This window comes from Ictidomys tridecemlineatus, chromosome X, assembly GCF_052094955.1.
Source record: "Ictidomys tridecemlineatus isolate mIctTri1 chromosome X, mIctTri1.hap1, whole genome shotgun sequence".
Lineage (NCBI taxonomy): Eukaryota > Metazoa > Chordata > Mammalia > Rodentia > Sciuridae > Ictidomys > Ictidomys tridecemlineatus.
The window spans coordinates 42,093,880-42,108,121 of record NC_135493.1 but is presented as its reverse complement, the minus strand read 5'-3'; the positions used below and the strand labels follow the sequence as shown (position 1 = coordinate 42,108,121).

Here is a 14,242-nt window from a genome sequence, read left to right as displayed (position 1 = left end):
TAACAATTTGTAGACTACGTGGATGCTTTCTACCCAATACAAACTTATTAAAACAAGAATACTGTCTTTATTTCAGACTCCTCAAAGAGCATCTTGGAGAAAAAGAAGTTGAGTTGGCACTCATTTTTGATTCAGTGGTGGAGGCTGACCTGGCTAATTACACCTGCCATGTAGAAAACCGAAATGGACGGAAACACGCCAGCGTTCTTCTGCGTAAAAAGGGTACTTATTTTTACAGCTATAACTATATTTTGTTTAGTCACAAATAGTTTAAAGTTGTATGTTTAATAGTTTAAAGTTGTATGTTTTCTGGCTTTATTGTATCATAGAGTATCAATTTCTGTTAATCATTTTGTGTCTTCAAGGAACAATATTTCTCATGTACATAAAATGCCTATGATCTTCAGTATCACTAGGAAATAAATAAGTAAACTAAGCCTTATTATATGTTAAATCAATTGAGATGAAATGTATCTGATTATAATCATGTTACATTAAATGGAATCCACAGATTCATTCAATATTTTGTCTGTATTTCACCTTCATATATCTTATGTTATTTAAATATAATGATAGGAATTGTATGAAAAATTTGAAAACCGTATGAAAAACAAAGTTGCTTGTTTATTTTCTGACTAAAACTTAAATAAAATAATTAATAGTGTCCTATAACCTTTCAATTATAACATAAAGTTTATAAGCTATATTTTGTAATATAACCTGGTGTTAAGAGGCCTTTCATAGGTCAATATATTTATAAATAATTTGGCATTTATGGAGATCCCTATCTAGAATCAGATCTAGACTGGATAAAATCTTTATAAAGGACAAAGAAAAGAAACTCTAAATTTACAGACCTAAGAACAATCTCAGCAGCTAAAGAAGTTTCTAAATTGGCTCTTACCTTGCTATGACTCTTGATTACTGCAAGAGGCTAAATACTTTGCGTGTGCTTCTGGCAAAAGTTTTGTAAATGTAGCAGAACAAATGTTCTCAATCAGTGTTCTTGTTGCCTAGGCTATAGAGCAATAGAACAATTCAATCAGCAAGGTCACCATTTGTACATCCTGGCCAGGATGGAATTTCTATTTTCCAGCCAGCCTTAATTCTTGAGCATGACCAGAAGCTCTGGAAGAAAATGAGAAATGTCATTATTCCAAGAATAATGCTTCTCTCTCTCTAGCACCATTTCTTATTTCTATTGTACTTGATTCTTTCTTAAAATAAAGGAGTACTTAAGTATAAATGACTCTAATACAGAAAGTAAAGTCAGGAGATCCAGGTTCAGCCATATGGTTCAGTAGGATTTTTTGTCTGATTATGATTCCTGAATATTAGCTTTCTCATCTGTAAAATAGGGGTTATAATATCTACCTTCTTGAGTTACTTTGAGTTCAAATGATAATGATATGATGGATGTGAAATTTATTATGCCTAAATAATTTTTTATTATATGAAACTTGCATAATTTCTCCTATGTTATCCTATGCATTAGGAAACCACTTAGTCCACCTACATGAAGGGCAGGCACTGACCATGTCCAGGTACCTTATAGCAAAGATCACTTCGTTTCTGTCCATTTCAGTCTTATTTCATGTTCAGAGATTCTCCAAGCCAGAGATGCTGCTGTACTTCTGTACCTTTAGCAATTTAGGCAGTGTCTGGCCACTAATAGGTACCTTGAATATATTCTGGTCAAATAAATAATTAAAATTATATTTTGTCATTGAGGATTCATGTATAGCAAGCACCATGCTTATTGTGAAGAATAGACTGCTGAATAAAATAGATATCCCACAAGTCTTGTGGAGCTTGTAGTCTTTGTGGAGGTGAGAATGCAAAGAAAGCCATACATTAAATATTAAGAAAAAATTCACAAAAGATATATAGTGTTATAATTAGAAACCTCCTATTAAGAAAAATATTGAGGGTACTATAATTTAGCCAGTGGAGACAGGCATAGTCTTATATTAGTTTTCAAATAAGTAAAACAACAAACAACAGTCCATAAAATGTCTAGAAATCTGACTCTGTAAAATAAGACACTCTGTAAAACTCTGCTACCTCCTATAGTTTCTACAAGCAAACCTATCTAAAATTATGAATAATTGATGATATCAATTCTCGTCTTTCTAGTATTTAAATATTGGGGTTCCCAGGTTTCAGGTCTCTTTGCTCATTGGCCAGGTAATTTCATTCAGCCTCCCTCATGTTTTTGCTTACCATATATGATGAAAACTCCAATATTTATATCACTAGCCAGGATTTCTCACCTGAACCCCAAATTTGTATATCAATTTGTCTGGTCAACTACGCCATTTTGAGATCTAGTAGCCATATCAAATTTTGCTTTCCCCAAACAAGATTTCTAATTTCTCCCCTCTACAAATCTCATACTTCAGTCTCCTTCTTTATCTCCATCACCATCCTTCTGGTTGCTCAGGCCAAAATTTGTGAAGTCATTCTTCACTTTACCTTTTCACTACCCACATCCTGTATTGAGCCCATCAAAAAAATCCCATGGCTCTACTTTCAAAGCCTATACAGAATCTGATCACTTCCATCACTGCCCCCACTGTATTCTGATGGACCAGCACAAATTGAATGAAATCCCAAACCTGAACTATGACCTATAAGGCACTTCACAATCTACTTATTTTTCCTCTTACTTTCTACAACACTCTGTCTTAATCATCATACATACTAGCCCCCTTTCTATTTCTCATGCTCATTAAGTACAGTCCCACCTCAAATACTTCACACAGGCTATTTCCTCTTCCAGAAACACTCTTTCCTCAGCTATCTCCATGACTCACTCCCTTATTTCACACAGTTGTCTTCTTATATATTACCTACTCATTAGGTCTTCCCTGGCCACCATATATGAAATATAATTAGCTTAATTTTCTTTTTTCTCTAACATGTCTGATTTCTTTTTATTGTTTTCATTATATTTGATATTATAATTACATATTTGTTGGCTTCTTTTCTTCTTACCCTGCTACAAAGTAAATAGCATGAGAACAGGGACTTTACCAGTCTCATTTATCATTTTACCCCTAGTATATAAAACACAATAAGTGCTCAAAAATATTTGTTGGATGAAAACTCTCCTCACAGAGGACCAGGACAGTAGGGGTAAGAGAAAGATAAAAGGATTAATACAGAGAAGATTTGATCTGTGCTCTTGTCTTAACTACTGTCTTCCCTGGTTTATCAAAATACATGTTTTCCTTTCAAAAATTTTTACTTTCCAAGTTTTTATTCTCTTATTTTTGTGTGTGTACTGTTGGGGATTAATCCTAGGAGCATTCTACCTCTGAGCTATATCTCCAGCCCTCTTTTGTTTGTTTGTTTGTTTTGAGAAGAATATTCCTAAATTGGCCATCCTGGCTTGATATTTGCAATCCTCCTACCTCAGTCTCCTGTGCCACTGGGATTACACTTGTGTCCCACCGTGTCCACCTATACTTTCCATGTTTCATATTGAAAACTCAAAGTCCTCGGGGACTAGGCAGTTAGAGAATGTTTTTTGAACAGCCAGATTAAAAAAAAACATAGATTAAAGAAAACATCTCTTGCTTTAAAGGGGTTCTAGAAGATTTTTACCATGCTTACTAGAATGTGGGTTCATGTATATGAGAGCTTGAAAGTTTTCAAGAAGCTGAAAGGCTGATTATTAAACATTTTCATTTTTAAATATTAGTATTCATTTTTGAAACATTTTGAACTCCAACAAAACAATTTTTCACTCACAGTACACTAGTTTTCCCTCTCCATTCTAGGTAACATTTATTATTATTTTTTCACTTTTTCATCCTTGTAAAAGGATGCAGTTAATCTTTTCTCATTTAGTCTTATTAGCAGCTCTCAAAAATATGGTAGAACCCCAAAGAAGAGCAAAAATCCATATGATTCTACCCTAATTATTTTAGTCAGACCAAAGTTTTGGTTGTCTTGAGAAACTTCAGACATATCCTTTGGAGTTATATCTTTTTGGTTCTATCTCAGCATAGACTGATCTTGTTGACTATAGATTTCCTAACTAGAGTATGAATATGGCTTTTTATGGAACAATAACTTCTTAATGATCTGTAAGTCAAACATCTTAAATTTTCTAAGTGATCAATATGAGAATAAAAGTAATTAATCCATTCATAAACTAAAAAAGGCCTTTTGAAAAATGAAAACTCATGTCCAACATACCCAATTAACAGGGTCAGATTTTGTAAAAACAAGATGCCCTTTACCTATGCATCTTCAACCTACACTTACCACTTTCTTATTCTTAGATAAAACATTAGTCAGTAAGTACAACTAAATTTCGGTATAAGGTCTGTCCTAAATGTTTTTTTTTTTTTTTTTGGTATGCCGAGACTCTGATCTTAAGTTAAAGAAATTCTCATAATTATTCCTCATTCTCTGCAAAGAAAAAAAAAAGATCTTTACCACAAAACAGATATGTATCACTGAATACCTCTTTTCATTTCAGTCTTCTTGTTATGCCCTAACTCTTCAAAGTATACAGAAAGTTTTCTTAGTGTATTCAGGTTGCCATAAAATTTACCTAAGATCAAGTAATTTATAAAGAACAGAAACTTTATTTCCCATAGCTCTGAAGGCTGTAATGTCCAAAATTAAGGTACTGTTAGATTCATGTGTGGTAAGGATCCAGTCATCTTTTTTTATATAAGAGAATATCAGAATGGCCTTTACAACCCATATTTCTGCCAATATTCAAATCAACACCACTTAGGTAATATCTAAGAATATTGAGGCTTTCCCTACAGAACTATTATTCTAAGCCCTCCCCAAAATCTCTCAAGGCTCCTTTCATAGCAATGGACCTCAAAACTCTATCCATTACCCAAAAGCACTTCCACATTTTTAGGTATTTGTTACAGTAGCATCCTACTTCTCAGTACCAATTTCTGACTTAGTTCATTTGCTTGCTACAGCAAAATGTGTTAGACTGAGTAATATATAAATAACCAAATGTATTGCTTGTAATTCTGGAGGCTGGAATATTCAAAATCAAGGTACCAGCGTATCTGGTGTCTGGCAAGGACCCTTTCCTCAGAGATGGTGCATTTTATGTATTCTCACATGGCAAAAGAGGTAAACAAGTTCCCTCAGACTTCCTTTATTTTTTTTTTAACTTTTTGTAGTTGTAGATGGACAGAATGTCTTTATTTTATTTGTTTTATTTTTAATGTGGTGCAAAGTATCGAACCTAGTGCCTCACACATGCTAGGTAAGTGCTCTGCCACTGAGCCTCAACCCCAGACCTCCTTTATAAGAGCACTAATCCCACTCATAAAAGTGGAGCCCTCATGACCTAATCGCCTCCCAAGGGCCCCATATTTTATTGCTATAACTTTGGGGGTTGGGTTTCAACATATGAATTTTGAGAGGACATGAATTCACATAACAGGAAAAAGTCCTCAGGTTAGGATCTCCTAACCTGCCTCCCAAATTATAAGTCAGAAGAGCAAGTTCAAACATTCCCAGCCCTCTTTCTCTCTGGTCTATTGGCTTCAGGTGCTATTTGTTCCATTCTGTAGTATCTGATGTTTGTATTCATGGTAAAGAAATAGGTAGGTTCAAAGTAAGAAGATTAAAAAAACTATACTTGTACTTTGGGTGCCTAGAAAAAGTTACAATCCCATCCCATAAATATTTTCTGTTCTAACTACAGCTATCCTCATGAACAATATACAAGTACAGCCCAAATAAAATGACTTTCAGCTTCACAGTCAGGGAATGTCCCTAGAAATATAGCTCCTGCTGAGATACAAAATGGCAAGTGAAAACAGAAGACAAAAGAAAAGCCAGGTGTTATTTGGGTGATGGCAATTCTCCCCTCTGATTATAGGATAGATGTTTCTCTTTTGATGTGACTGCCTGATCAAAGAATACAGGTTGAGTCTCGGAGCCTAGGTCCATAGTTTTCAACTTAAACACCCATCATTATGTAATACTTTTCAAAGACTTTTTCTTATAAAATGGACTCCAAGATCACAAAGGTACTTTTCACACCATAGTTTTCTTCCATAAATTTACTGCTGAAAAAAGTGTCTGCTTCTTGGGAGCATAAATTGTTTCTGCTGCTGAATTTTCCCATCTACCTAATATAAATTCTACTCTGTAAATAACATAGAAATTGGTGGTAAAATCCCCATTAAGTGACTTTGAAAACAGTTAACGCTGTTCTGACCAGAGAGAAAAATGTGAGGGGGGCGGACGGGTGTAGGAGAAAGAGGGAGAAAGAGAGAATAGCATTTATATCATAAAATAAACATAACAGGAAAAAAACATTTTGGATTAAGTCAATTAATGCCCTAAAATGAAAGAGAAACTGATTTTCAGAGTAACAAAAAATTGTATTGCTTTCAACATAACACTGGCTATTAATTATTCATAACTGATTTAAGACAGTAAGAAAACAAATAAAGATTGGTGATTTGCATCTCTACAGAGGTCTCTTTGAGTAAGCTTGGTTTATCTCCACATAGAAGTAGGCAGTGTAGAGGAGAAGAAGCAGAGCTAATTTGTGGTGGGAATTATTTTTTCAAATTAAAATTTGCTTAATATCCAAAATGAACTCCTTTTGCAACAGATAGATTCCAATTTTCTATCACTGCTCATTACATGTCCCCTCATAATATTCCTAATTAATATAGTTTGTACATCATACCAGTCCCACTCTCTTCCTTTCTTCATTCTTCTCTCTCAATCCTTGCTCAAAAAAGGTGACCTTTGTGATTTTTATATTTCCACTCCATGATTTTCCTTATTGGCTGGCCACCGTCATCTCCTCTCTCACTCCACTTCCTTTACAAGACTAAATTCCCTTTCTTCACACAAAACCTAACATATCTTTTATAAAATGGACTCCAGGTATCCCATCCTTTCTCCCCTGCTACAGCTACAAGATTCTGTAGTAACCCCCCCAATTGATGTTTCCGAGAGCTACCCAGTTCTTTCATTCTGTCTGATAAATTGTAGTTTATCTTTTCACCTTGGAACTAAAAGATCAAAAGAAGTCAAAATTCACAAGTCACATGATATTCAGGAAGTACTACCAACAGTCTATGGAAAATTAGGTAGTATTTCTGTGCCTACATTCAGAATAGAGCATGTAAAGCTGTGGTATAATAAAACTTCAATTTGAAGTTAGGAGACCTTGGCTCATGTCCTATATTGGCCACTTCTTTTAGGTACATGACCTTGGATAAGTGTCTTATACTACCATTTCAAATTCTTCATCTACACATTTGAATATTTTTTTGTGCTGTAGGATTATTTACACAGTAGATAATAGACTGGATAAATATATACTATATTTATATATTTATATACTATATATTTATTTATATATATAAATATATAGTATATATATTTATTATATATATTATATATATATTTATATATTTATATACTATAAAGTAGTATATTTCCTGTATATGCTATATGCTTTTCTTTTTACAAAGTATAACATGATAAATCAATCTTAATTGATATATTGGTCCTGATTAATTTTTCTTAAGCAATGATCATATGAAAAGACAAGGAGATTCACAGAGAAATATTGACTATCTGATTTTCAAGAGTGACATATTGACATGGCCAGTAATTTAATTTTGACAGTGCTCCAGAATTGATCCATCCAGAGAGACTGACCAATGCCAATGAAACTCAAAAACAACTGATGTATAAACCAGAATGTCATTCCCTTTCCCAGTTTCTCATTACTTGGAGAGCTAAATTAGTAATAGAATAGTCACTTGGTAATTATGAATTAGATTAAAAAGTCAGATAATCTTTAAGCAATTTCATTGAGTTATGATGAGACCACTAAATGTTCTTGTCCTCAGTTAAAATATATTTCTGCTCTCATGTCTCTCAGATTTAGCATTTCTTCTCTTTACAGTGCTGAACTCACATTCTAAATTCTCTTGATTTTCCATTTCCCTAAATTCCATGGTAGCATTCCCTCTTTTGATGATACATTCTTTAGATTTGTTAATATCACTAACTAATCTATGGGTAATTCACTGTTCCCTGATCCAGGGAGACATTCTGTTTCCTTCTATTATGTATTGATTTGATTATCCCAACTCTCAGAGTTCTAGGGATACCCACTGGAGCAGCCTAATACAGGTGTAACCTGGTGTTAGTCAAAGAGGCTAAGTGATTAGCCAGTATTTCTCATTCTCTTTTAATTCCACAGTGCGTATTATATCACATATATATTATGGTCATTTATTCAAATAAGTAGGGAAAATGGGTAAGGTAATTTCCTCTGCTTACCTTGTATTAGATTATGCCCTACTGGGGTTAAGTGAAACAGTTTAATATTTCATCCTTATTAAATTTTATTTGATTCTGAAAGTAATTTTATGACGTTCTTCTCCTTCAGAAGAATAGGGCCTGTGGCCTCAGAAGTTCAAGATGGTAATCTTGCTAAGCCAATGAGATAATTTAGCAAAAAACAAGAAAACATAGGCCCTGAAACCAGAACAACACAGCTTTAACAGTTCCCTGAAATACAGTTAAAGCAATAGTATATATATGAAAACAATATAAATTGGGAGTGACTATTACATTTTAGATAGACTTGTGACCTTTAATAGCAAATCAGAAAGAAATATGAAAGATAGGGGAATAGTTCTGACCTAAAATTCCTATGTAAATATATGAATATACCACAGTGAATCTCACATCATGTACAACCACAAGACTGCAATCCTAATTACAATAAGATGTACTCCATGTTTGTTTAAATGAGTTAAATTATACTTGACTGCCATGTATAACTAAAAATAAAAAAATAAAAATAAATAAAATAAAAACAAATCAATCAAATTTTTAGGAAATAATTAATTTTACAAAGATTTAACTCATACAGATATATCAAGAGTAAAGCATTAAGCAAGAATATTTTTGAAAGAAAATACAAAGGGGTAATAAATTTTACACACAAACTAGAAATCTGGGAAAATCCCAAGTATCGCTGATTTAATTACCTTTTCCTGTTGATTCTGTTTGCTTCAGATTTAATCTACAAAATTGAGCTTGCAGGGGGCTTGGGAGCAATCTTCCTCCTCTTTATACTGCTGGTGATCATCTACAAATGCTACAACATTGAACTGATGCTCTTCTATAGACAGCGTTTTGGAGGTGATGAAACTACTGATGGTAAGTTGTCTCCTATTGTTCAATTAAAATATTTATTTATAATTATGTAAAAGAATATCTCTATTCTTTTTTTGGAGGGGGCACCAGAGGTTGAACCCGGGTCACTTAACTTCACCCCCAGCCCTTTTTATTGTTTATTTTGAGACAGGGTCTCACTAAATTGGTTAGGGCCTCTGTAAATTGCTGAAGCTGGCTTTGAACTTGCAATCCTCTTGCCTCAGTTTCCCTAGTCATTGTGATACAGGCCTGAGCTACTGCACCTGGCAAGAATATCCCTATTCTTTAGAAATATGAACTGAAATATTTAGATGTAAAAGGCCATGATATATGCAACTTACCCTCAAATAATTTAAAAAAACAATTTATCTGTCAAGAAAGAGAAAAGAGGATTAAATATTAATAGGTGAATCTAGGTAAAGGATATATGTATTTTTTGAAATAATTTTATTTTTGCAGTGCTTTGTTTGAAATAATTTCCAGAAAAGTTTAATAAGAAGGCATTATTTGGTTAGGAAATAAAATTATTTCTGTTAATGCCTTTCCTTTAGTAAGAAATAAATTTAGAATAAATTCTGTGTTTTAATCCCAGCTATCTGGGAGGCTAAGGCAAGAGGATCATAAGTTCAAGGCTATCATGGGCAAGTTAGCATGACCATGTCTCAAAATAAAAAGAGCTGAGGATGTAGCACAGTGGTAGAGCATGCTTAGTATGTACAAAGCCCTGACTTTGATCCCTAATAACTCAAAACATTAAAAAAAATCAATTCCATGTTTTTGTCTAGAAAATTCACATGTATGTACAGATCATTTTTAACCATTGCTGCCACCAAGAAAACAAACATGGAGCTGAGGTCATGGCTCAGTGGTACAGTGCTCATCTCATATGTGTAAGGCACTGGATTTGATCCTCAGCACCTCATAAAAATTAATAAAATGAAATTATTTTAAAAAATTTTAAAAAGAAAATAAACATGCAAGAAACAGATTAAAATCTACAGAAATACATTTTACACCTCAAAGTACATGAATGTACATATTTTGAATGCACACACACAAACACAAATTCTCAAAGGTGACTCAAAGGATAAAAATTTAGACTATGTGTTATACTTTTCTATTTGCTTTTCATGACTTTTGGAAATCTTTTTTATGATGTATCAATAAAGAATTGTACTGAGCCTTATGTCTTTGGACAACCAATGTTTCAGTTTTTTTCAATAGAACAAATTACCATGTTTTCAATCAACACCAATAAGAAATCATGACATATTGCTTCTTATAAAGCCTTCAACCCTACAGACTACTGTGAGCCTTGTAAACGTGTAAAATGCCTTAGGTAAGCCTACATTTTTATTTTTGGTACTGGGGATTGAGCCTACAGAAACATTATCACTTAGGTACATCCCCACCACCAGCCCTATTAATTTAATTTTATTTTATAGGGTCTCACTAAGTAACTTATGGCCTCTTTAAATTGCTGAGGCTGGCCTCAAACTTGTGATCCTCCTGTTTTAGCCTCTGGAGTCATTGGGATTATAGGATTACAGGCATGCACCATTGTTCCTGACCCACATTTTTTGAAAAACTACAATTTGCAAATCATTATTAAAAGGCAGTTCAAAACTGAATTTTTGTCATACTGAAATCAAGAGAGAAATTTTGCTTGTGTTTTTCCCCCCTTCTTTGGGTTAATGGTCTTAACAAAAATGGTCTAACAGAAAAGAAGAGAAGTTCATGATTTTGTTTTATTTTTATAGTGATAGGTGTAATATCAAAATTTTGAAGATCTTTTATTTGGGTCTTATTGTTACTATTAAATGGGTATGTGTGTAAGTCTTAATTGACTTTCATATTTTCACAGTAAATTAGAGAAATTCTCCTTGATGAGTAAATAGGCATATTTATTTCCAAGATGTATATTTACATAATTATACTAGCCTGTTTAAAAGTACTACACACTCCTCTATATGTGTAATAAGAATTGTAATGCAAAAAAAAATAAAAATTAATAAAAAAATAAAAGTACTACACACTCTTATTCAGACATACCTTCAAAATGAGAAATTCCAACTTGTTCTAACCATTGTTATAGAGTACTCATGAAAATGTGGTCAATTACCCTCTGCTCTTTTATACAGTAATTCATGTTGAAAAATCTGACTTCTTACCTGTTCATGTAAAATAACTAGATGAAATATGCTACTGAGGAAAATGTCACTAGTTCCCAGATGAACAAGTGGCTAAACTATCCATTTGGGAAGGTAAAAGATGAACATCTTTTATTATCTCTGTAAGAAATGATACAATTTATTGGGTTAATTTACAATAATTTTCATCACACATACCCAATAATCCAAAGTAACTGATTATTTGGAGTATGCAAATTAATATTAAGCCCACACTAATATCATTGGATTATCAGGGATCGAATATTTCATTTTACATCTTTATTACCAATTATTTGGTCCATGTGACTCAAGACTGTGCAGTAATAAAGATCATTTTATTTAGAAAATTGTATATATTGATACAAAACCCATTACATAGGGGGAAATGCAGTATGGTAGGAAGGTATTTTAAGGGAATTCATTAGGAAGAAAATTAAAATATTTTAAAAATATTCCAGTTAGCTATTACAGAGATTTTGGGTTCAAAATCTCTGTGATAGCAAAATGGAATACTTTAAAGTCAGCAGATGTGCCGTAGGATGAATACATGAATTTTTACTTCCTTTTACAAATATCCAGTTGAATGATGCCAAATGTCAGACAGATAGGATACCAACATTTTCATTGCTTCATTTAAATATCTGGCATCTCATAAATAGAAGTTAATTTTACCTGCATATTTTTTCTTCATGTTTTTTCTTTGACCTTTTGATAGTGGCATTTCCTGCAAGTTATGATAAATATACTCTGTTTTATGAAATAAAAGTACTTTTTCTAGGAAAAATATACTTTGTTTTATAAAATAAAATCCATTCAACAAACTTTGACTTCTTAATTATTTTTAATTGAATTCACTTCAACCCACAAAAACAGATTGTTTTATTTCTTTGATCTTTCAATTTTTTGGTCATTAAATATTTAATAAGTGTCTACTGTGTGGCAAGTGCTGTGCATGTTGCATTTTCTTATCTTCTTCCTCATGATCAGAACATCATACACACACATATACTATAGTAGGAACCAAGTATCTAATAATCACCAAGGTTACACAGTCTTTTCAGTTTAGAAGTTAAGGGTTAGAACAGTATTCAGCACAGATTCGGAAGAACTGGGCTGTAAACAGAAATGACTACCTGGTGATGAACAAGATTAAAATTAGACTTAAAAACAAGGAAGGACAGGTGTGACAACAAGAACATTCTTCCATAAATAGTTTGGTTGTCTTCTTCATAACTACTCTTTTCACTAGAACAGCATGCCTATGATGACCACTGTGGCACTCCTCTTCCTTCTATTGCGGTCTCTGCATTGTGCTCTATTTTCTGGTTCCTCAGATGAGTTTAGTCAGCATGATTTAGCACATAAGAAGGCTCATTAGTGTTGCCTAGAAAAGCAGTGTCCCTGAACTGCCTTTCAATTTTAAGACAATTTTCAGGCCTTGCTGTTAACCTTATTTACATCGTGTTGTTGCTTTTGCTCTACCCATCTTGCACCTCTTTGTGAGCAACAGCTGTGGCTATTCATGAGATTTTCTTGGCTGTCTACATAAAGCTGAAGTGCATTTTTTAAGCTGTGGCATCTGCGTCATTCCTGGATCACTACTTGGCATCCTAGAGTTTCTGGGACATCTGACATGGTGGCTTTGAGAGCTCTCTTCCTGCTCTGGCCAACCACCATAAGCTCTTCACCTTTAGTTCATCTTAAAGGGACAGGACTGAAATGAGAAGCAAATGTTCTCAAATAAGTGATGTGCTTCTAGAATGCTATGTAAAATTTATTATCCAGATGTTTTGGGTGTTAACATGTCAAAGGGATCCACGTTCTTTGTGATAATTGATTTTGGATACACAAATATAGAAATACTTTTCTAGGAAAAAGTCTTTGCAGCAGTGGACTGTAGTATTCAGAATACAGACAGAGTAAATAAGGATAGGACCAGAAATTTTGAGTTTATTTAGGCATATTTGGAGGGCGATAGCCATAATCAGGACTAGCATTGGAATAACAATCTAGAAGGTCTGGTTAGATGAGTGATAGAGTCAGGTAGCCATTGCATGTGGCTAGCTCATAGTGCATCTTCAACAAATCATTGTTGAATGAATTAATATGCACTTTAATTTAGGGAAGTTTATCATATAGGAAGGCTATCAAAGGCACAGCAAACAAGGATCTTGTTGGACGTGGAGTTTGAGGCAGTAATACTATCCACCAAGAACAATGAAATATATTCTGCTCATAGGAATGGGGCTGTTTGTCCTTTGGCCTATTTTATTCTTCCAGCTGTGTATCATCGGCAGCTCTGGGTCCCAGGTGAGTAATTATAGCTGGAGAAAGTCAAGGGCCTGCAGGTGCATCCTGTGCTTGATTGGAACAGGGGCAGAGGTGCTAGGATTACCAGGAGGTTCTTACATTAACATTGCTCATGAACATTCTCACTTCCAAGTGGAGTTTTATGCACAACCGTGGAATGTGCCCAATTTGTAAGCCAAATGATCTCCTCAACTATCAAGGGCAGTCTTTCATGTGCATCTGCTTCTAGGCAATCAAGTAATCTAGCCAAGGTTTATGAAATCCTTTTGCAAGCAAGGGACATTCTAAAGACTGTTAAACTTTACTCCCAGTCTCAGATACCGTCTTGACAGAGATAACCAAAGTTCTTTTCATGCTAGGGTGATGAAGACTAGAATCTGACTAGAATTAGAACACCATAAATCCTACCTCAGATATCTCTAAATAGTCAGGGGGGCGTCCCAACTCCTTCTACAATAGAATATCTGTATCTTGTATGTCTATAGTTTATATCTCATTCAGCAGGTAGAATCAAATCACTAATATCATGAGTGGCTGTTTCGTTCTATAAATTACCTTTTTGT

At 33.8% G+C, this 14,242-nt stretch overlaps 1 protein-coding gene across 1 annotated transcript in view; it reads left to right on the top strand.

Annotated features, from left to right (window-relative positions):
• Positions 1-14,242, top strand: part of Il1rapl2 (interleukin 1 receptor accessory protein like 2) — a 1,069,701-nt gene that overhangs the window by 1,039,514 nt on the left and 15,945 nt on the right. The window contains exons 8-9 of the mRNA XM_021725228.3: positions 77-222; positions 9,058-9,201. Of these exons, the coding sequence (XP_021580903.2) occupies positions 77-222; positions 9,058-9,201 (290 nt within the window). The remainder of the gene's footprint in view (positions 1-76; positions 223-9,057; positions 9,202-14,242) is intronic.